The sequence below is a fragment of the Rhinichthys klamathensis genome, unplaced genomic scaffold (genome assembly GCF_029890125.1).
Source record: "Rhinichthys klamathensis goyatoka isolate OS25496 unplaced genomic scaffold, OSU_Roscu_1.1 h1tg001132l_1, whole genome shotgun sequence".
NCBI lineage: Eukaryota > Metazoa > Chordata > Actinopteri > Cypriniformes > Leuciscidae > Rhinichthys > Rhinichthys klamathensis.
The window spans coordinates 20,554-42,741 of NW_026607358.1; the positions used below are offsets into that span (position 1 = coordinate 20,554).

Sequence of the window (22,188 nt, forward strand, 5' to 3'; positions counted from 1 at the left end):
CTGCCCTTGATAAAACACAGTGCACCAACACCAGCAGCTGACATGGCACCCCAGACCATCACTGACTGTGGGTACTTGACACTGGACTTCAGGCATTTTGGCATTTCCTTCTCCCCAGTCTTCCTCCAGACTCTGGCACCTTGATTTCCGAATGACATGCAAAACTGAGCAACAGTCCAGTGCTGCTTCTCTGTAGCCCAGGTCAGGCGCTTCTGCCGCTGTTTCTGGTTCAAAAGTGGCTTGACCTGGGGAATGCGGCACCTGTAGCCCATTTCCTGCACACGCCTGTGCACGGTGGCTCTGGATGTTTCTACTAGTCCAGACTCAGTCCACTGCTTCCGTAGGTCCCCCAAGGTCTGGAATCAGTCCTTCTCCACAATCATCCTCAGGGTCCGGTCACCTCTTCTCGTTGTGCAGCGTTTTTTGCCACACCTTTTCCTTCCCACAGACTTCCCACTGAGGTGCCTTGATACAGCACTCTGGGAACAGCCTATTTGTTCAGAAATTTCTTTCTGTGTCTTACCCTCTTGCTTGAGGGTGTCAATGATGGCCTTCTGGACAGCAGTCAGGTCTGCAGTTTTACCCATGATTGTGGTTTTGAGAAATGAAACAGGCTGGGAGTTTTTAAAAGCCTCAGGCATCTTTTGCAGGTATTTAGAGTTAATTAGTTGATTCAGATGATTAGGTTAATAGCTCGTTTAGAGACCCTTTTCATGATATGCTAATTTTTTGAGATTAGCTGGTTTTCATGAGCTGTATGCCAAAATCATCAGTATTAAAACAATAAAAGACCTGAAATATTTCAGTTGGTGTGCAATGAATCTAAAATATATGAAAGTTTAATTTTTATCATTATATTATGGAAAATAATGAACTTTATCACAATATGCTAATTTTTTGAGAAGGACCTGTATATATATATATATATATATATATATATATATATATATATATATATATATATATATATATATATATATATATTGGGATTTCTTTTCTTTTATTCCATAGCTGGTGTGTGCAGATTATTTAGCTTGCTTAAAAATAATTTTCTCTTGTTAGTAATTTTTTTTATTGCAGTCTTTTTCTGATGCCATTGTTTTCCTTGGATTTGCTTCTCAGTTCCATGCGATTTTAAGTTTTTCCTGGTTCATTCCATGTTGTAGGCAACCTCTGTCAAGCTAATTCAGATTAGCAAAGTTGGTTTTAATTTAATCTGTCCTAAAAAGCCTACTTTTGTCAAGGCAGAAATCATAAAGGAAGGAGATGCGTGTTTTTGTTCAAATTTATATATCACTTAATTCCCTCCCCAATAACTTTTTTTTATGCAGGAATATCACTTGATGTTAACAGAGAGGTTAACGATGTACACTTATGTGTAGTTTAGTTTCTAAATTACAATCACACTTTAGGTAGGCTAACTAAGTGTAGCCTATGAAAGAGAATATTTGCCTTTATATAACAGTAGCTAAGCTCTTCATTTAAAGTGACAAAATAAACTTACTGAATTAAAGCTTGAAGACTGTAATACTAGTCTTCTGCAACCTTTGTTTAGTGGCCCAGATTTTTTTTAACTATTAGGCCTACGTTACTGCTATACTTCTACAAACAGCAATTGTTTTTGGAGTCTCTAAACAATCCTCCATTTGTTTCCTATTCTTCCACCACCCTATATCCCTGCTTCACGTTTTTAGTTATTAATACCAATCTTCAAGAAAATCATATTTTGTCCAAGACTTTTATTTTGAAAAATATAGCAATGTCACTGAAAAAAGGCGTGGCCGAATATTGTTCCCCGCTTCACGCGTCGCGTTGGGTTTGGTAGTAGGAGGACCGGGAAACACTAGCATCACTCCGCTGCCGGGGAGTCGGGAAACTGAGATTTTTTATTTTTTTTTACAAGATCAAATCGTTTATTTCGTTTTCTGTAATGATTACGTCAACTTGCTTTCATTTGGATACACCCTAGGAAGTTCTCCGAGTTCTAGGAGCGCAAGGTAAAATGTCATTTAAGTTAATGTCTTCTCCTCGATCGATGTCGCTTGTTCTTCTGAATTGTGTCTCAGTTTGATTGTGGTCAGTTGTGTCGGCAAAGAGTGATTTAGGCCCACTGGGAGAATTAAAAACTTTTGTCATATATGGTAATATAACAATGTATCCTGACCGTGTATTTTCATTTGATGTCATCAGTAATAGCCTACAGTCGCAGTTTGCTTTGACAAGTTTATGTCTTGATGGAAAAATAATGTTGCATTTGTCATAAGGTGAGTAACATTTATGTATGATATGTGAATTATGTATCCTAATATCAGCTGGCAGTGTCATTCCATGAATACAGTACACACTTTGGTTGTCCATGACTTCTTTTTCTTTTCTTTTTTTTTTAAGTTTAAAAGCCACTAATCTCAAGTTTTTCTATAGTGAGATGTATTAGATATGTTTGACAAGCTATTGTCATCCACTTTAATTAAGTGGTGATTTTGAGCACTTCTGTCAAATGTCATCATATTGATTTAATCCTATTGAATAGATCAAATGTATTCATTAATACAAATTGTAAGCTATTTTATGAAATTTTATATTTAGAATTGTTTTACGTGTATAGCATGTCACACCACAGGACATGTCAACTTCTTAAAATATTTTTTTTTCCAACTACACATATAGTTAATTCGAAGTCTGTATCAGTTATTTAAAAATAAGAAGAAGTAAAAAAAAAAAGTCCAGTCCATCTTTAGAATGTGTCATTAATGGCTAGAAGATTTCCTTTAATTTTGTTGGGGAATAGTCTCTGGTGAGTCTATGGCATCCATAGCTTTTTCCCATGAAGGCATTTGATGAGCTGTTTTGCATTGATTCTAGCAGGCAGCAGCACATTCCAGTCAACCCAACGCCCCCAAACATCCAAAGCATTTTGGGGAGTGCTTCAGGGTAGAGTATATGGGTAATGGCAAACCCTCATCATTTTGCATAAGGTTGTAAAAGGGATGATTGCAGTAGGAATTCTCTTGTTGTTATAGTTTAAAAAAAAAAAAAATTATTGAGGATTTCTCTCAAAAGCATAGCTTGTTGATTAACTGGGCTGCATGAAGTCAGCCTACTGTATGTGAATTTTACTTAATTTCTGTTTTTTTTAGGGGAAGGGCACCAGAGGAATATCTTTCTTGGTCTGTAACAGATTCATGTCACTTTTATTGCATTCAGATTCAGAAGTCAACACTTCCCACAGCTTAGCAGTGATTGAAATCATCAAAATCAATCAAAATTAAAGTTTTGATTTAGCAAGAATTTCTGTTCTAGCATAAATTTAGGTCATGGTGAAGTGCGTCCAAGCTGCTGGGATGTTGACTTGTTGTAGCTAATGTCCCTCTTGCCAGTGTCCTTTATCGCTGAAGCATATTTTGATGGACTTATGATGTGACATCTTGAACTCCTTTAGGACTCTTTACTTTTCAGTTGATTCTTATGAAAAGATTTTTAATTGAGAGTGAGACCAGATTTAGTCATAGAATTATTATCAAAGATAAACTTTTTTTTATTTGATTTGCCTTTTTATTTTGGTGTTTTATATTATTTATTTATTTCACTTTTTATTTCTTTCACTTTTTCTCGCCCATAAATATAGCTGTGGTATTGCTGGCATGGTGTTGAATTGAGTTTGATCTTATTCACATAGTTTGAACCAGACTTTAACACTATAACTAATTTGGCCGAACCGGAAAATAAATTTTTTTCTGCTGTTTTGGCTGAATGTTTTTGGTTGTCGAAATTTCACTGCGTCACTAGTCTCTTTATAATCTCAAAAAAAATCAAAACATCCCTTCAACCTTCTCGCTCCATGAAACGTCCCTTTTCACAATCCAATCAATTCATGGTGAATAAAATCATATGCCGTCTTACTTTTTTTTTCTCTCTTTGAATACCCTGTATCGTAAATAGGGGTTGTGAAACCTGTTTCCTGTTAACTTTAATAATTTCAAAACGTTGTTTATGAAGTCAAAGAAACGTTTCTAGTAGCTCATTTTGCGTAAAATGCTGTAATGTTTTCTTTATATTTCTCATACGTTTTGGTCCTTCTATGAGCACTTCATTAGAAATTCGGATTGGTTTTAACAGATTTGGGTATAAGCGACTGCCTGCATGCCCAGTGGGACGTCCTGTGGACCAGGCGGAGAGACACTGACCCAGTTGTACCTCTCTTGAGCTGACTGCATTCTGCTTGATCACATTAGCAGCTCTCAGAGGAATGATTTCATTGAATGGAAGCTCTTATTAGTAGCGTCATGGTTCTTATGTTAGACCCTTGGACTGATGTCTCACTTGATGGTAAAACAACTTTAAAAGTAGTGTTTCCTAACTATGAGCTGTTTAGTGATTTATTTTTTATAGGCTTATAGCTTATTTACAGGTTTCGACCTCCTGCTGTTATAATTGCAGAATGTTCAGTGTGTGTATGTGTAATCAACTGTCCAAACAAACACATTCCTCCCATCAGGCTTCATACTGATGCTCAATTAACAAGCGGCTGCTGTGTCAGGTCTGCAAGGAATTTCCATTAGATGTGTGTCTGAAATAGCCCAAAGAATAATCCAAATACGGAATTCGAGAGATATGGTGAAGAAATTGAATCCCTTGAACTTCACAGGACCATCTTGCCTGTTTTGCATATCAAACGGTTTGTTTAGGCAGAGCGTCAGTAGGTCAGGATTGTGGTCACCGTTTAGTGGGCCATTAGAGATGCCAGGACTGTTCTGTCCTGCTTGGATTCCCTCTCGAGAGAATTAGTTTTTGTTTTTCAAAAGCTTCGTATTATTCCCCACAAGGTCCGTTTTCCTTTAATGTTTGAGAAAAAAGGCTGAACTTCACTGTGGCCTTCCTGTCAGACTGGGACAGACCAATGTCTTTACCACATGGATCTCCCTCTGCAATACAACATCTGTTTTTTGTGTGTGTGTGCACTGCTGTTTTAGGATTTTTGTCTTAAATTCATATTTTCACACATTTATTTAATTTATTTCAAAGAGAGGGTCCAGAGGGTCCTGAAAAGTGAAGCCAAAAAGTTTTGATCGCCCCCATGTTGCTGGGTGGATACAGTATAGGTAATAAAACCCGCCCTCTCCATGTAATCTAATAGAACGTGAGACGAACCAAAGAATCAAATTACACTTCAAATAATTCGTTTCCAAAGATGGTTTCTCTCATTTTAGGTACTTTTTGTCACACTGATGTAAGTTCAAGTGTTAGTTTTTTAAAATCGAAAACGAACCGACATAATGAGTTGTTCTGCAGTAAGCTGTACCGATTCTGCGGGAGTGTGGGCGGGACCTTCCCTCCCCACCCTCACTACTGTGGAGACCCGGGTTCCGTAATCAGCGCAATATGTCAGTGTCATATTGGGACATTGGCGGCTTCACTTTTCTACAATAGAAGAGAGTATGTCATCCATATTTTTTACAGTCTATTGTCCCTATACAGGTTCTGTTTTTATTTGAACATCTGTGTTGAGGACCACCATCTGAACAGATGATCAGAGGCTTCTTTATGTACCTGGAATGACCCTTGACCCCAAGAGACATTGAAAGTCACACAATTCCTCCAGATAGTCGGAGATGAGTTGAAAGAGAAACCCACCCCCATCCTCAAAAGCTTTGAATGTATTTCTATAACTTCTTTCCCATTGGCCAATGCCTAGACAGACTAATTTTGGAGTCATAGAGTGTGATTCTTTATGTTTTCACCTGAAATATTTAAAATGGTTTTCATTTTCCACTGGCGATCATTGAGTTTGTCTTGTTACCCAATATGAATTTGCTTGTGTGGGCCCGCATGTTTGAGGCTGGCTGTGTGTCTTTGAATTGTTTTTAGAAGCATGTTGATGGATATGACTCTGAAGTGAATGACTGAAGAATGACTATGATATTGAAGTGTTGGGGGCGCTGCGGTTCAGCGCTCAGATTTGTGCAAATGCCCGGAAGCCGTTTTCGTACTGAACACTGAAATCAATTCTGGATGGAACGTTTTGTGTTTGATAGAAAGTTGGCCGCCATTACCTCTCAAGTGGGAAGTTAACTCGGGCAACTAACTGCTCCGCTGAAGAGTTTTACTGCAGAGTGTCTTTCCCTTTAGGGCTTGTACAAGTACATTTTTTATTGATGAAATATGAGAAAGAAAGTGACCATTACCATTGTGCACAACTTCATTGCTAATGCTTGTTAAGAAACACTCACTGGATTTTCTGTTTTATTGCAGTTTTTTTCTCTTTACACACTAGTATCCCTATAATGAAAGTTAGAATAAAATTTGTACATTTGTTGCATTTAAATATGAACGATATGGATGTCTAGGCTATATTCTTTCAGTAAGCATGAGGACTGAGAGTTGTGGACTGGAGTTGGGTGTGGTACTTTTTGTTTTGACTCCTTTTCAAACATATCAACTTAAAAGGCTTGTTCTGAAAAATGGGGGTGTTTAGGCTGGTGTCTGTCTATCCGGGCATTCCTCATCTATTTGCCATCAAAGTATCCAAATCGCCGTATTTTCGATTTGCAAAGAGAGACCACATAGGGGCACGTGTCAGAGTTCACTAGCTGCTTGAGCAAGCAGTGGAGTCTCTGGTTCTTGATTTCTAGCTAGTAGTTACATCAACATTAATACACTTATACTTGCACAGACTTTACTTCTAGACCTATGTTGCTTTTAAATTTATGATTTGTATTGCTAATTAACCTTTATAAATGGGCTATGGTATTTTTACATGCTTATTAAGACATTATAGATGATTATATATATGTGGACCATCTTCACAAGTATACTGTGAAGGAAATTTACTATATAAATTCATAGAGCTGCTGTGCTTTTTTCTAGCCTCAGACCTAGCCCTGTTGCTCTAGACTTTTAAAGCCTTTTAAGGCTTGACGCAGTTGGTCAGCTCTTCCAACGGGCCTGGCCTCCACCCATGATGATGTGATAAGAGAGGCAGTTCCATCCTCTTCTGACTCTCCTCCAATCACACAGTGTTGTGTGCATTCAAACACTGGCCAATGACTGTTTTCCCCTAAAGTGTCTGAGTTTACAGTGTGTGTGAAGCTGCATAAATAGAGTCCTCTGAGACCGTTATTTTACATTACAACTGTCTAAAAGCAAAAGCATAGACGTGTACATAATGTGTTCCCCGAGGAAAATAACCAGTGCTGGAGTAAGGTAATGAGATATTTCGATTAAAGCTGTGCTTGATTAAATGCTATTGAATGCTACTGGGCAAAAAGATAGGTCTGAAAAATAAATTATGTGGCAGCGATGTCTTTGTAATGTAAAATGTGTATTTTTTTGTCTATGGCTGGGTTTACTTAGCACTGCATGCCATAATGTTCAGAAACTTCTTTCTTTAACACTGTTTTGTATTTTCTGAAGGAGTGGGGTATTTTAAATTGTCATCCAATATAAACTTGTTTTGCATTTTTGTTTGTTCCATTTGAATCTGCGTAAATACAGCCAAATTTATCCAAACGACTCCTTGTCTGCTTTCCTTTATTTAGATTACGCTGTAAATGTATCAAGAACTTGGAGCCAAGCATGAAAAAGGCGACCAAGCCCACGGCCGCCACCTCCAGAACCGCATCGGGCACTAAGGCCCCAGGCAGACCAGAGGGAAGCAGCATTATGGGCACAGGTGGCAAGATGACAAACAAAACCCATAGTGCAGCTCCACTGTCTAAGGTAATTGTTTAGTATGTAGAAATTGGAAACATGTTTTTAATTATTATCAATATGCTGAACCAAGTGCCAGCTAAGAATGTTAGCTTGTGATTTGTCTGTAACAGATTATTAACTTAATGTTTTGCATGGTACCCAGGCAAAGAGCAATGATGATCTCCCAACGGTCAGTGCAGGAAGTGGAGCAGTGTCCATTAGCAACAGTAACACTACTGCTAGAAACAAGAGAGGAACCTCCTCTCAGAAGACCAGCAGCACTGAGAACAGGTCCAAGACCAGTTCAGGTAGCGCTAAGCATTACCTTGGTTCTGAAGATGTTAAAGAAAAGTGTGTTGCAAAATTACTTTGATACCCACAACACAACTAATGAAATGTCCATAATATTTATGTAGTTACGGAATGTTTCAGCTTACAACTTTTTTTTTATTCCAGTAGGTCTTTCAGGAAGGCGTGCCATGTCATCCACAGCCAAGGATCCAGGCACGACCCGAGAAAACTTGCGAGAAAGAACCAGAGCCAGTGCTACCAAAAAGCTTACCGGACCAACTGATGCCATGCCTCAGAAGCGGTCACGATGCCATACTGTAGCTGAAACTGAGTCTCGCATGACCAAATCTCGCTCAGACAGTCAGGTAAGCCATAAAGCAGTGCTGGAGTGTCAAGTGAACGACCTGCTGGGCTTAGCCAAGAGCAAAGACCTGGAGATCCTCCATCTCCGATCTGAACTTAGAGGTATGAAGGCCCAGCTTGGTCTGGAAGAACTTGAAGCCCCTGATCCCGAACAAGGTTCTCAAGAAACCAAGCAGCCTCAAGAGAAAGAGGTTTCTCCTGTGATCAGTGCCACTGATGTGGAGTCCACTCTCCTCCTCCTTCAAGACCAGAACCAGGGCATCCTTGATGAGCTAAATATGCTGAAAAGTGAAAACCGAATGCTGAAGGATCGCCTCAATGCTCTTGGCTTCTCTCTGGAGAACCGTTTGGACAGCCCTAACAAAGGTCTGCGTTGCCCGTCCCTTAGTCCTGAGCCTGTAGCTTCCGGCAGCAGTGGAGGTCAGCGTGAAAGCAGAGGAGGTAGCTTGCGCACGTCTTCCGCAGAAGGCTCTGCCCAAGGCTCTACCGAGGACCTTCTTTCAGAACCGAGACGTGTAGGTTCTCCTGATGCAGTGGACAGTGAGTGCAGTGAGGCCTACCAGCCAATCACCTCTAGTGATGATGCTCTGGATGCGCCCTCAGGTTGTGGATCGTCTTCTGAATCAGAAGGAGGACCACCGAGCCGGGAAAATTCCCGCAGGGGCAGCAGCGGGAACACCGGCGAGGTTTCCGTGGCTTGCCTGACTGAGAGAATCCATCAAATGGAGGAGAACCAGCACAGCACATCAGAAGAACTCCAAGCCACCCTGCAGGAGCTTGCTGATCTGCAGCAGATCACACTAGAGCTGACCACGGAGAACGAACGCCTGGGCGAGGAGCGCGCCATTCTTGTCGACTCCCTCTGTCAACAAGGGGAGCGTCTGGAACTGTACGGAAGACAGCTGGACTACTTCCGGGGCCTTCTTGACGAGCACCGGGTGGCGTATCCCAAGGATGACGAAGATGCCAAAAGCGGGCGCTATGTGGAGCTGGAGAGGCGCTACGCCGAGCTGAACGAGGGCTCGCATTTTGAGCGGGAGCAACTGCTGGGTGTGCAGCAACAGCTAAGCAGTGCTCTCAAGATGGCGGAACAGGAGAATGCAGAAGCCCAAGGCCTGATGGCAGCATTGAAGGAGCGTGTCCATATGGCAGAGAGAGCTGTGGAAATGGAACGGAGGGAGCGGACCGTCGCCAAAGCCGAGTTGGAAGCGCTGAGGGTGGTGTCTGAAGGGGAGCAGGTGGAGCTGAACCGCTGCAGAATCCAACTTGAGCAAGAGAGGCAGAGAGTGGCCCAGCTCCTCTCCATCCACAATGCAGGGGATAAGACCGACATACGCCACCTTCTGGACAGCGAGAGATTAGACAAGGAGCGTGCGGAGGCCAAAGCAGCTCAGTTACAAGAGGAACTGGGGCACACGCGCAGTGAAGCTGCCCAGCTACAGGAGGCAATTAGTAAGGTAAAATTGACAAACACATATCTTTGATTATTTTAAGTTGTCTTAAACAGTGTCCGAGGTCTGAAAATGTGCTACATTTGATGAAGAACTTATTTCACAACACATTATGTTCTATGTAGTATGAATGAAATTCAGACGTACTACATCTGCCATTTTGACACTGTCATGTGACTTAAGCCGTCAGTTGCGTCGGTTCTCTGCCATTCACAAATCCTCTCCTGTGGCCTCATGAAATAGTATGACCATCATATGCACACTTTAGAATCTCGCCAGAAGTAGTAGGTCATCCTAGTACTATTTGCCTACTGTTATGAATACTATGAATTCTAACATACTCTTTTCACACACTGTTTTTTTTTTTTTGCCTACTATATAGTAGACATATTCGGACACAGGGGCTACATCCAAAATCGCATACCCTCTGAGTAGATAGTTATTTTGAAGAAGTAATTACTTCATGGTCACTAAAAAAAGTACGTTCTATATAGTATGAACTTAATCCGGACAAACTACGTTCGTCATGTTGTCATTATCATGTGACCTACCAGTGTCAGTTGCATCGCTTCACTGCCATTCATAAATCCTCTCCCTTGGCCTCATGGGATAGTAAAGTGTCCATCATATTATGCACACTTCAGAATCTCGTCGGAAGTAGTATGTCATCCAGGTACTTTTTTCGTACTCTTTTATGAGTACTGTGAATTTCGACATACTACTTTTGTCACATCCTGAATTCACATATTGAATCTCCAGGTTAACTAATACATTTTCCAACATGTTACATGCCTGATGTATCCCTGCTAACATGAATCCTTGTGTTCGCTATAGCTTGAGGGTGAGTTCCGAGCATTTCGTGTCGATATCCAGGCACAGTTAGCGGAGCAGAAGCGGCTCCTGGAGCAGCAGTGCTCTGAGCTAGAGGAGAAGGATACAGAGATCGCTGACATGAAGGAGACCATCTTTGAGCTGGAGGATGAAGTCGAGCAGCATCGGGCTGTCAAGCTTCATGACAACCTCATCATTTCCGACCTGGAGAGTAAGTCACAATCATAGAATGCTTTCCATGGCTACTGGAACACTTAACACTATTTATATGTCATTGACACATTTAATATAAGTATACAATTATATTGAATTGATGTATAAAAAAATATTATTTATATATTTATCAAAAAATATTGTGCCCAAAAATTCTGTAGAGCTAAGGTCCATTCACACCAAGGATTAACGATAACGATAAAGATATCATTCTAAAAATCGTTAAATAGAAAAGAATAGAAAAGTCCACACCACAACTAGGATGATAACGGCACAGAGAAAAAATATCATTGGAATCACTTTTTTTTTTTGCAGCTAATGAGCGATTAAAGCATTGACAGCCAATCAGAATTCAAGTGGCTGGCGACAAAACTGCAGCACGCGCTTACAATAAACAGAATGATATTGTACGTTGGTGTGAATGCTAATACAGTGCTGGTCAGATTTATTTCCCCCCTTGGTAAATATGATCAAAGATGGCTGTAAAAAATAAATCTGCATTGTTAATCTTTTTGATATTTTATTAAGAAAATGAGCAGAAATCTAACCTTTTATTGGTTATTGAGTCTTCTCCTATAATGCCTGATGATTTTGGAGAACACCTGACAAGAGATCAGAGACCATTCCTCAATACAGAAGAGAAGCTCTCCAGATCCTTCAGATTCCCAGATCCATGTTGGTGCTGCTTCTCTTCAGTTCAGCCCACTCATTTTCTATAGGGTTCAGGTCAAGGACTGGGCTGGCCATTGCAGATGCTTGGTTTTGTGCTGAGTGACCCATTTTTGTTTTGATTTTGATGTTTGTTTTTGGATCACTGTCCTGTTTGAAGATACAAACATGGCCCATTATAAGATTTCCAGCACAGGCTGTCAGGTTTAGATTTTTTATCTGTTGGTATTTGATCGAATCCATGATGCCATGTGTCTGAACAACATGTCCAGGACCTCTGGCAGAAAATTAGGCCCACAGCATTAAAGATACAGCAGAGTATTTCATTTTACACAAGGGGTGCTTTTTTATCCCTGTGTGGACCAAACCCATATTAAGTGTTTGCTGCCAAAAAGCTCTTTTTTTGTTTTGTTTAATCTGTTCATCTGAACTGAAGAGATGAAGCGCCAACATGGATCTGGGAATCTGAAGGATCTGGAGAGCTTCTGTATGGAGGAATGGTCTCTGATCTCTTGTCAGGTGTTCTCCAAACTCATCAGGCATTATAGGAGAGGACTCAAGAGCTGGTATCTTGGAAAAAGGAGGTTGCAAAAGGTATTTAATAAAAGGGGGCAAATAATTGGTCCCAACGTGTTTTGGAGAATAACATTTATTTCATAATTTGATTTCCCCTTAACTTCAATTCTTTTACTTCAATGAAGGTTAGATTTTTGCAAATTTTTTTAATAAAATATCAAAAAGATTAACAATGCAGATTTATTTTTTTACAGCCATCTTTGATCATATTTACCAAGGGGGCAAATAATTCTGACCAGCACTGTATATCGATATAGTTATTGTTCTTGATGTGAGTGGTCCAGACTGAAGAAAAAATCTAAGTGAGAATAGTTTATTGTATTGGTACCGGTATATACTTATCTATAAATATCTCAAATGTTCCTAATGTAAGAGAGATCTCAAGTAAAGAATTGTACAGAAAACGTTTCTCTATGTATGTAACACAAATTTGTCTGGTGTTGACCAGATGCCCACAGTTTTGTTTTCATTATTTTGTAGTTATGCAGGCTGTCCACATAGAGGCGGCATCGAGCTACCTGAGTATGAAATACAGACATTGTCCTGACTTAACATGTGTTTAGCTTTCAGTTTCATTTTATTGGAATGATAGTTTTATTGTATGTATTACCAAAAATCAATACTTAAAAACATATTTCAAAAGATAACATAATTGTATAAAATTTAAATTAGGCATTTGAATAAAATAAACTTTTAGCAACACATTAATGAGCATTTAACTTTACTTATAAATCTGTATTTATTTCTGCCATTCTTCCCCCACCCAGATTCCATCAAAAAGCTTCATGATCAGAAATATGATATGGAGAAGGAGATTAAGGTTCTTCACCGTAAATTGCGGGTAAATTTTCCCTTTTTATGTGCCGTGTTTGCACTGTGTATATCAGGGTTCTTATAGTAATTGTAATCTTAAAGATGGTTGGAAATTCCATCTTTGTGACTTTTCACCCAAGAAATTATCTTCATGATTCTCCAAATGAATTTAACTGACACCTGTCACTCACAGGAGGAATCAGCCGAGTGGCGTCAGTTCCAAGCTGATCTGCAAACGGCCGTTGTCATCGCCAACGACATCAAGTCAGAAGCTCAGGAGGAGATTGGAGACATGCGGCGCCGCCTACAGGATGCTCAGGAGAAAAATGAGAAGATGAACAAAGAGCTGGATGACCTAAAGAGCAAGAAGTAAGAGAAGATGTAGTGTAGATGTACAACCCAGAGTAAATGTGTTGTGACTACAGGGATATTGATACTCAGACACAGGTTGTGTGATTGTGTTTGTATGTGCAAATATTTGCATATGCAGGATCTTTGAGTGTCAGGGTGTGTCTTGTTTTACAGGCAGGAAGAGGAGCGTGGTCGTGTGTATAATTATATGAATGCCGTGGAGCGAGACCTGGCTGCCCTGAGACAAGGGATGGGCCTTAGTCGACGTTCCTCCACTTCCTCTGAACCATCGCCCACCGTCAAAACACTTATTAAGAGCTTCGACAGCGCCTCGCAAGGTTCACAAAACATGCAGATTTATGCAGATGCATTCTCATATTTGGAGTGGTGTGGCTTATTGTTTATAGATCTTTGCTGGTAAACAAAAGGTTTTTGGTTGTTCGAACCCTACAAGGGCGATTGTGCTTGCAAGTGTTCTGCAGGTCGCTTTTGATAAAGAAATGACAAATTAGTAATAAGATATACTAGCATGTAGGGCTGCACGATATATTGAAATAAAATCGATATTGCAAGATGGTTTAGTGTGATTGTCAAATTGCTCAGGCTGCGATAAAATGTAATAAATATATGAGCTGCAGGTTTCAGAGGGAAGCGCAGTGTTTACACACCTGATGTCATGAGCTAAATGAACACAGCGGTGCATTTCACTTCATTTTTATGTGCCGGCAACCCATCAAAATAAAAGCTTGATGGATTACTGTTTGAAAATGAAGAAATTAAAATGTAACCATCATTATTGTAATTTTACAGTAAAATATTTTTTTTATAGTGCAATAGTATTATTATTATTATTATTATTGCTACAATATATGTCTTATATTTTTTATTTAATAACTATCACAATTAAATCACAATAATAATTATTTTATAGTCATATTATAGTAATATTATTAATTCGTCAAAAACAGTGGGAATGGGGCTTATGAAAAAGTGGAGAGATTAAAAAAAATCAACTCTAGAAAAGATTTTGTGTACACTTTACTTAGATTAAGATACTTTCACTTAGAAATGTATAGCAGATTTCACAAATCATTACAAAGAACCAGCAATTAACACATTGAATGAAATTTTAAAGTAGAAATAGTACTGTACTATAGTAATAGTAAAATGTACTCCAGTTTTATCTACAACTTAAAAAAAAAATATATATATATATTATAGTGAAGATTTTCCAAAATCATTCAGCCGTAAAAGGATTTTGCCATTTAAAACTTTGCTGAAAAATTACTTTTTACTCTGAATTATACTTTAAAAAAAAAAAAATTACTTTAAAAATCACCCCACTCACTCTAGAATGATTCATTGTTTTCAAATTGTTAGTGTTATTCCAGTATCGTACAGCCCTTCTAGCCTGCAAATATATGAAGCCATATATATTTTCTTTTACAAGTCGCATGATCTGTGTGTCCGTTTGTCCATCCGTCTCTCTGTACAGGTCCTGTTCCAACCAGTCCGGTTGCTGCTGCTGTTGTTGCTGCCGCCGCTATTTCCAGAACCCCCCTCAGTCCCAGTCCAATCAAAACCCCTCCAGCCGCTGCTGTCTCTCCTATACAGGTACAAACAATCAGTATTAACTAATGTATGGATATAGTCCTATAACCAAACCCTTAAATGACATGGTATAGTTTATATCAGGTTATGAATATATTATAATAGTGTTATATGTATCACAATAAAGTTGCTTTTGCTGGCTATTCAATCCCTAAATTATTGATATATTACATAATTATGTAATAATGTCTCTTTTTTTTTTTTAGCTTTTATTTTATTTTAAACTTCAAACAAAAAGTAAGATTCTGCATAACAAATAATTTTAAAGTTTGACATCAAGCATTATTTAACCTTCACCTAAAAACAAATGAATCAAAACAGTTACACTACCGTTCAAACTTTTGGGTCAGTAAGATTTTATAATTTAGAAAGAAATCGTAATATTGTGAAATGTTCTGTTCTGTTATAATATTTTTTTTTAATGTAATTTATTTAATTATTTTCAGCAGCCATTACGTCAGTCTTCAGCTTCACATGATCCTTCAGAAATCATTATAATGCTGATTTGCTGCACAAATAACATTTCTTATTATTATCATGTTATTATTTCTTTTATTTTTATCAATTGAATGCATCTTTGCTGAACAAAAGTATTAATTTCTTTACTGGCCCCAAACCTTTAAACATTTGTATAATAGCCTCATGTTAATAGTAAACTGACTTTGCCGTGGGATAGATGCATTAGGACGGATCTCTGATCACTTTAGCAGATGTCTGGATTCTTCTCTATGGGGATTTTCTGACCTAACACCCCTGTCTGTCAGATGAGATCTCCAGACTGTGTGTGTGTGTGTGTGTGTGTGTGCGCGCGTGCGTGCGTGTAGCTGGAGTAGGGCTTTCCTTCTTTTTCTCTCCCTCCGTCCACGGATGTCCTTTGCAGTGTTTCTCTTTTTGAATAGGACATAGAAGTCTCCTCAAAATGTGCCAAAACAGGATGTTTTTGTAAGGACAGAAAAAAAATCAGGCAGTTTGACGTACTTTGAGTGCTAAAAGTTTGAGGCACAGAGATTTTGTTTGTTTTGGTGAATTTGAGTTTTAGAACATGATGTTCTATGGACATGAAATCACGCAACTTGAAGCGAAAGTTCACATTTGAACATCCAATTTGAGATAAAACAGCTAAAAAAAAAAAAAAATCCCTGAAGCAGGACCAGAAAATCACTTTCTTAGGCATGGGCCAATGAAAATTTGCCTTGCAATAGTCAGGGTAGCGCCATAGTTTACATGAATGAAAATGAGGTTGTTGTGAGAGATAGAATACAATGCAAAGAGATAGATTGTAACAATGGATTGTTTGCTCAGCTGACGAATCCTAACAACAACAAAAAAATTGCCATTATAATGACTGTACGCCTATCCCTCACAGCCTCTTTTTCATTTGTGTTAAATTCAATATGGCGTCTAACCTTACTATGGTCTATCACCCTCAGCGTCATGGCGGACGAGTTTTGTTCGGCAAGCTCGACTTGTAAAATATTAGAAAATCAAGTAAAATTTTGAGATCTATGATTGGTTATGTGGCTTTAGAATAAAATTGTAACGATGTTCAAGTTGAGGGAAGAAAGAGGCGGGGACTTTTAGGGTGTATTCACACCAGGAAAGTCCGATAGTTCACTTGCTTTGGTCCGGACCAAATAATATATATATATATATTTTTTTTGGTACGGTTCGCTTTCACACTGCTCTTTTTGCAAGTGAACCAAAATTTGTAAACAAAACCACACGTGTGCTAAGGTCGTCCATTCATTGGACAAGGATTCTCAAGTAGGGAAATCAGGAAGTGCAAAAAAGGCTTAATGTAAATTAACGCAGCATCATCCTTGTATTGTATTTGTAACTATCGTTACATTATATGAACTGCAAATGCTTTTTTTTGCATCTATGCGCGATTAGACTAAAGAGAACGCTCTGTATGTGAATGTCCTGATGCACACACTCATTCATTCATTCCATTCCAATGATGCACACACGACGTGCAGAAAGACGCGCAACAGATGTAATGTAGTAGGCTACAACAGATCACTTTCCCATAACGCAACTCAGGAAGCCTGTTAACTCAAAGGCACAGTGCTTTCTTGCAATTGGGTCGGTTCATGTTCACACCGTGAACGAACCGTACTAGAGTTCGTTTGGAACCGTACCGAGACCACCTCTTCAGCTGGGTCTCGGTTCGGTTCGGTTGTTTGGTCCGCACCCGAGTTCGATTGCTGTATTCACACCTGCCCAAAAGGTCCGCACCAAGGGGGGAAACGAACTAGAGTTCCATTCAATCGAACCAAACAAGGCAGGTGTGAATACACCCTTAATCACCAAAATAAACAAAACCAACCAAAACAAGCGTCAGCCCCTCATGGACGACTGCCGCATGTAAACATAATAAAATACAACATAACATCCCAGGCCCGGTCCTCTCTTGTCTTCCACTGTCGTCACTCCTAGTTTTTTCCTTCCGGAGCTCCTCCGTGGGACTCGAGACCGGTGTGTTGCGCAGGTGTCGCTCATTAACATTTGCTCAGCTGGCCTCGCTCCGCTCCCACAGTTCTCAGCCCCATCCTCATTCACGCCACAGAAAATATTTGTTTCACATTTTAAATTTAGATTTGCAGGTCGATGTCGAGTTGATTATAGATTATATTGTGTAGACAATATGAAATGAACTCCCATCATATGACCAAATAAGGAATTTAATATTTTCTTTGAACTTATTTACTTTTCTGAAAGTAAAATTATGTAGGCATTCGTTCTTTAGCATCCCTGTCCCAAAGGTTCACAGAGAAATGAGAACGAGATATGTAACTTGCATAAGGTTTTTGAAATTGTCAATTGTGTTACTGCTATAATGTTCTTTCTGCAGACAGCCAATATTTTCTTGCTTAAGCATGATTGTATTTGTGAAATTGGGTTATTGGGCACAAGAAACAGAATTTTTCTAGAAATGATATTTACCAACCATTTGCCTTTGCTAGGACTGGACTGTTTATCCAATTAGGCTGTGAAAAATAACAGTGCTTTAAAAGCGCCAATAATTCACAGCTAACTTTGTTGATGTGTTGACCACCTGAGCTCCATACTTCATTGAATTTATTAAAGTTGTGCTGTGAGCTAGGGCTGAGTAATATATATTGTATATTCATGATATATATATATGATTTTGCTTTTCTAAAACCGCAACATCATGAACATCACAGATATTCATGAGACTAGACTTGGAATCCTTGTCTCATGATTTGTATTTTCGTACTAATAATTTTCATTTTTTATTGGGGTACTATTTTACAGAGACACACCATGAGCTCAGCCAAACCTCTGTCATCAATGCTGGACAAGAGGTCGAGCTACACGGACCTGAGCATACCAGGTGAGCTGACGTTAGTCACACTGGAAATCTAACTCCTTGATCTTTCAGTCTTCCCTCACTCCGGTTTGATCTAGTTATTCAGAGGCCAACTCGGAGTTAAAGGTCATGTGTAATCGTGCTGTACCGTTTCCCTCAGGCTTAACATTTGCTGTTAATGACCAGAGATTGTGTGCCAGACCTTGAGGAGGAAGCAGGATATTTATTTTAGAAGAGCACAAGCTTAGTCATGCCGCATAAAGCCTGTTATTCTTTTTCATGATTGTATGTGTGATTTCATGTAATCCAATAGCAGACCACCTCCTCCGGACCTCACCTGTAACGCGCCCCGGCTGCGGCCTCCAGAGGATGACGAACATAGACTCGAATAAATCCATATCAGGTAAATTTGGACCTTGAGTACTCGTTCTGCAACATCTAGTCAAGTACTCGACTATACAGTTTCTCACCTAAAAATTATTTACTCCCCCTAACGTCGTTTCAAATCCATAAGACTTTTGTTCACTTTTGGAACACAAATTAAGATATTTTTAATAAAATCTGAGAGATTTCTGTCTCTCCATTGAATGTCTTTTCACCCAAATTCAAAAACGTTCATAAAGAGATCATAAAATAAGCTTAATCCAAGTCTTCTGAAGAGACACGATCGTTTTGTATGATGTACAGATTTAATTTTCACATAAAATCAGATACAAAGCACGCACATCTACAGCAAAGCAATATGTTGCTCAAACTGGGTGCTTAACAAGGAAATTGCTAAAAAAGGGAAAAAAAAGTCGGCACACCAAAGTCGGCTTTTTTCACGTTTAAACGTTGATCAGCGAACATAAACTGAAGCTCAACCGCACTTGCTTGACGCGTGAGAACAAACCTCATTGGTTCTTGAGGAACCTCAAAGTTGCTGCATAATGTGAGAATGAGCCTCATTGGTTCTTTTGCTTTTGCTTCCATGACCAAATTTGAATGCTGTAAACATTGTTCGCTGATCAATGTTTATATGTGAATAAAAACCAATGTAAATAAATCTGTTCATCGTGTAAAGCAATCGTGACTCTTTAGGAGACTTGGATTAAACTGCTCCATTCATATGGGTTTGTTTTATGATCTTTTTATGAAGGTTTTGAAGCGTCAGAGTTTAGGCTGAATAGACTTTAAGTTGAGGGACAGAAATCTCATTAAGAAAAACTTCATTCGTGGTTTGAAGATGAACAAAAATCTTATGGATTTGGAATGACATGAAGGTGACCAATTAATGCCAGGGTTTTCATTTCCTATTAACATCACACAGAAGGCGTAATACTTTTCATAACGTCCTTGTCAGTTTCTGGCAGAAGCAGCGAAGAGTTAAAGAGAGATTTGTCGGTGACGGACACATCAACGCCATCGTCAATCATCGCTTTGGGCTCGTCTTCTCCCCAGCTTTCTTTGTCTTCAAACTCCTCCTCCCCGACCGCCTCCATGACGCCCACCACGCGAGGACGTTTACGGTAAGCGGCAGCGGACCTTCCTTGTTTGTCTGTATGCCTCCATCTCTTTTATGTTCATCTCTGCTCTGGCTCTTCTTTTGTTGACTTTCTAGAAGACTCTTACTCGCTGTCAGGTTTGCCAGATGTCTCTCTGTTTCACACTCTATCTCGGTCTCTGTCTGATCACTGCGGTGTTGACAGGCCAGTGTTTCGATAATGGATGTCACTCGTTTACCTGTCCTGAAACCTGACCGTGGGTCCACCGTGGCTTTTGAATAGGCCATTGGAGGAAGACGAATCATTCTGCACTTTCCTTTATTGTCAGAGCATTTCCTTCTGGTCGTAGCATTAACTTCCTTGCTGGAAAAATCCAGCTAGAACCAACTTCTGATGGTAGCTGGTTTTGCTCAAGTGCTGGTTGGTTGAAACTGGACATTTATGCATGAAGGAAAAATACTGTATATAATATTTATTTATTTATTTTGTTCCTAATTTATTTTTTATTATGATGTATATATTATAATTAATTTTATTGTTATTTTTATATAGTGTCAAATCCAAATCAAGTGCTGGCTGGTTGAAACTGGACATTTATGCACTTGGGAAAAAATATGTATAAATAAATATAAACATTTAATTAATAATATAATATGTATTTATTTATTTTGATTTTAGTTTTTAATTCAATTTTAATTTTTACTATATAAAGTGTCAAATCCAAATCAAGTGCTGGCTGGTTAAAACTGGACATTTATGCTTGAGGAACAACAACAACAACAACAAAAAATATATATATATACTTTTATTTTATATATTATTATTATTATTATTATTATTATTAGTGTCAAATCTGACCTAAGATCGAGTCATTAAAGGTTTTAAAATTTTATAATTATTATACAGTTCAGTGAGTTGACATTTCTGTGTGCCTTTCTTTCATATTAATAAACCATATAATTGCTTCCTTCTCTGTAAAAACAGAGTCAGATTATCTGTTTTTACAATACAGAATCATTGATCAATTTATTAAGTTACAGTGTCAGAAACATCTTAAGAAAGTTGGTGCATCTATCAGGTTAATGCAGCTTGGTAGAATTTCCACAAAAAAAATGAATGATCGTTTTTGCTATTAAAGTTGAGTCCAATACAAAGGAACTGTGCTGTTAAAGTGATTGATGTCTCTCCAGAGAGGAAAGGAAGGACCCTCTGTCTGCGTTAGCCAGGGAATATGGAGGATCCAAGAGGAATGCTCTGCTCAGGTGGTGCCAAAAGAAGACTGAGGGTTATCAGGTACATGTTGTTTTTGTATCTACATTTATTTGAGTCACTTGTGATATTAATATAGTCATCCACATCCACAATATATATTGAGACCATATCGGTATGAGCTAATTTTAGCTGCTTTTTTATTATCGGTCTGATTAGGCAAATATTAGACCCATTATTATAAAATAAATATCTGCATTTATAAGATTGACCATCATATTGGTTATCGGTCATACCATTTATCAAATTATATATTTACCCCTATTAATAATATATATTGGCCTGAGGTGAAAAAACAAAACTCACACACACACAAGTTGCGACCACAAATTAAAGACCAGTGTATAAACACTACAACCAAAATGTTTGGGGTCAGTACGATTAAAAAAAAAAGAAAAGAAATTAAATTAATACTTTTATTCAGCAAGGATGCAGTAATTTGCTGAAATGTAACAGTAAAGACTTACATTGTGACAAAAATAAATGTTTCAAATGCTATTCTTTCTTTATGAACTTTCTATTCATAAAAGAATTCTGGGGGAAAAAGTATCAGTTTCAACAAAAAACTTGAAAAATGTTTCTTGAGCAGCAAATCAGCATATTAGTATGATTTCTAAAGGATCATGTGACACTGAAGACTGGAGTAATGGGTACATAGGAATACATTACATTTTATAATGTATTAAAATAGAACACTTTTAAAAGTTAAAATAATATTACACAATATTACTGTTTTACTGTATTTTTGATCAAATAAGTACAACATTAGTGAGCATAAGAGACTTCTTTCAAAAACACAATATGTATACAATATGTAATGTATACACATACAGTGGCGTCCAAAGATTTTCACTAGTGAAATAGTGAAAATGCTTCATAATGCAGTTTAATATATCATTTTTTTGTTCTTTTTTTGTTCTTTGTTCAGTGTAGCTTAAAATTCTTAAATTCACTTGCCAATTTCACAGTTGTCAGCATTCAGGTATTCATGTTTGAGTGTGTTTGATTTTTAAACAGAACGTGACCATGCATAATTCACAAATTCATTTTCTATCGCAATGACTCCTCTGCCTTCAAGCATAAAAATGTTTACCATTCAGAGAGGGTTTTGGACCATGATGTTGCCATGGTTTCCCTCAAGCCAGGAAGTGTGCTACATTTCTCCTGATTCATGTCACAAACAGAGAACCTCTCAGCCAATCAGAGCACAGAACCCTTGTGGGCACAGATTTATGATTTTGAT

General features: G+C 38.4%; 1 protein-coding gene across 5 annotated transcripts; it reads left to right on the forward strand.

Moving 5' to 3' along the window:
• Positions 1–1,833: 1,833 nt before the first annotated feature.
• specc1lb (sperm antigen with calponin homology and coiled-coil domains 1-like b) lies at positions 1,834–21,017 on the forward strand. 5 transcript variants are annotated; one of them, XM_056244865.1, is made up of 13 exons: positions 1,834–1,997; positions 7,536–7,716; positions 7,853–7,997; positions 8,146–9,800; positions 10,629–10,836; positions 12,851–12,924; positions 13,090–13,265; positions 13,422–13,585; positions 14,743–14,861; positions 18,138–18,216; positions 18,506–18,595; positions 19,535–19,700; positions 20,867–21,017. In XM_056244865.1, exons 2-13 carry the CDS (start codon positions 7,573–7,575, stop codon positions 21,000–21,002), a joined length of 3,156 nt encoding a protein of 1,051 aa, XP_056100840.1. In that variant the 5' UTR covers positions 1,834–1,997; positions 7,536–7,572; the 3' UTR covers positions 21,003–21,017. The 5 variants fall into 5 exon arrangements, with proteins under 5 accessions (XP_056100840.1, XP_056100838.1, XP_056100837.1 ...); XM_056244863.1 differs by lacking the exon at positions 1,834–1,997 and adding an exon at positions 7,095–7,200 and having other exon boundaries at positions 18,509–18,595; XM_056244862.1 differs by lacking the exon at positions 1,834–1,997 and adding an exon at positions 7,095–7,200 and having other exon boundaries at positions 8,149–9,800.
• The last annotated feature ends 1,171 nt before the right edge of the window (positions 21,018–22,188 follow it).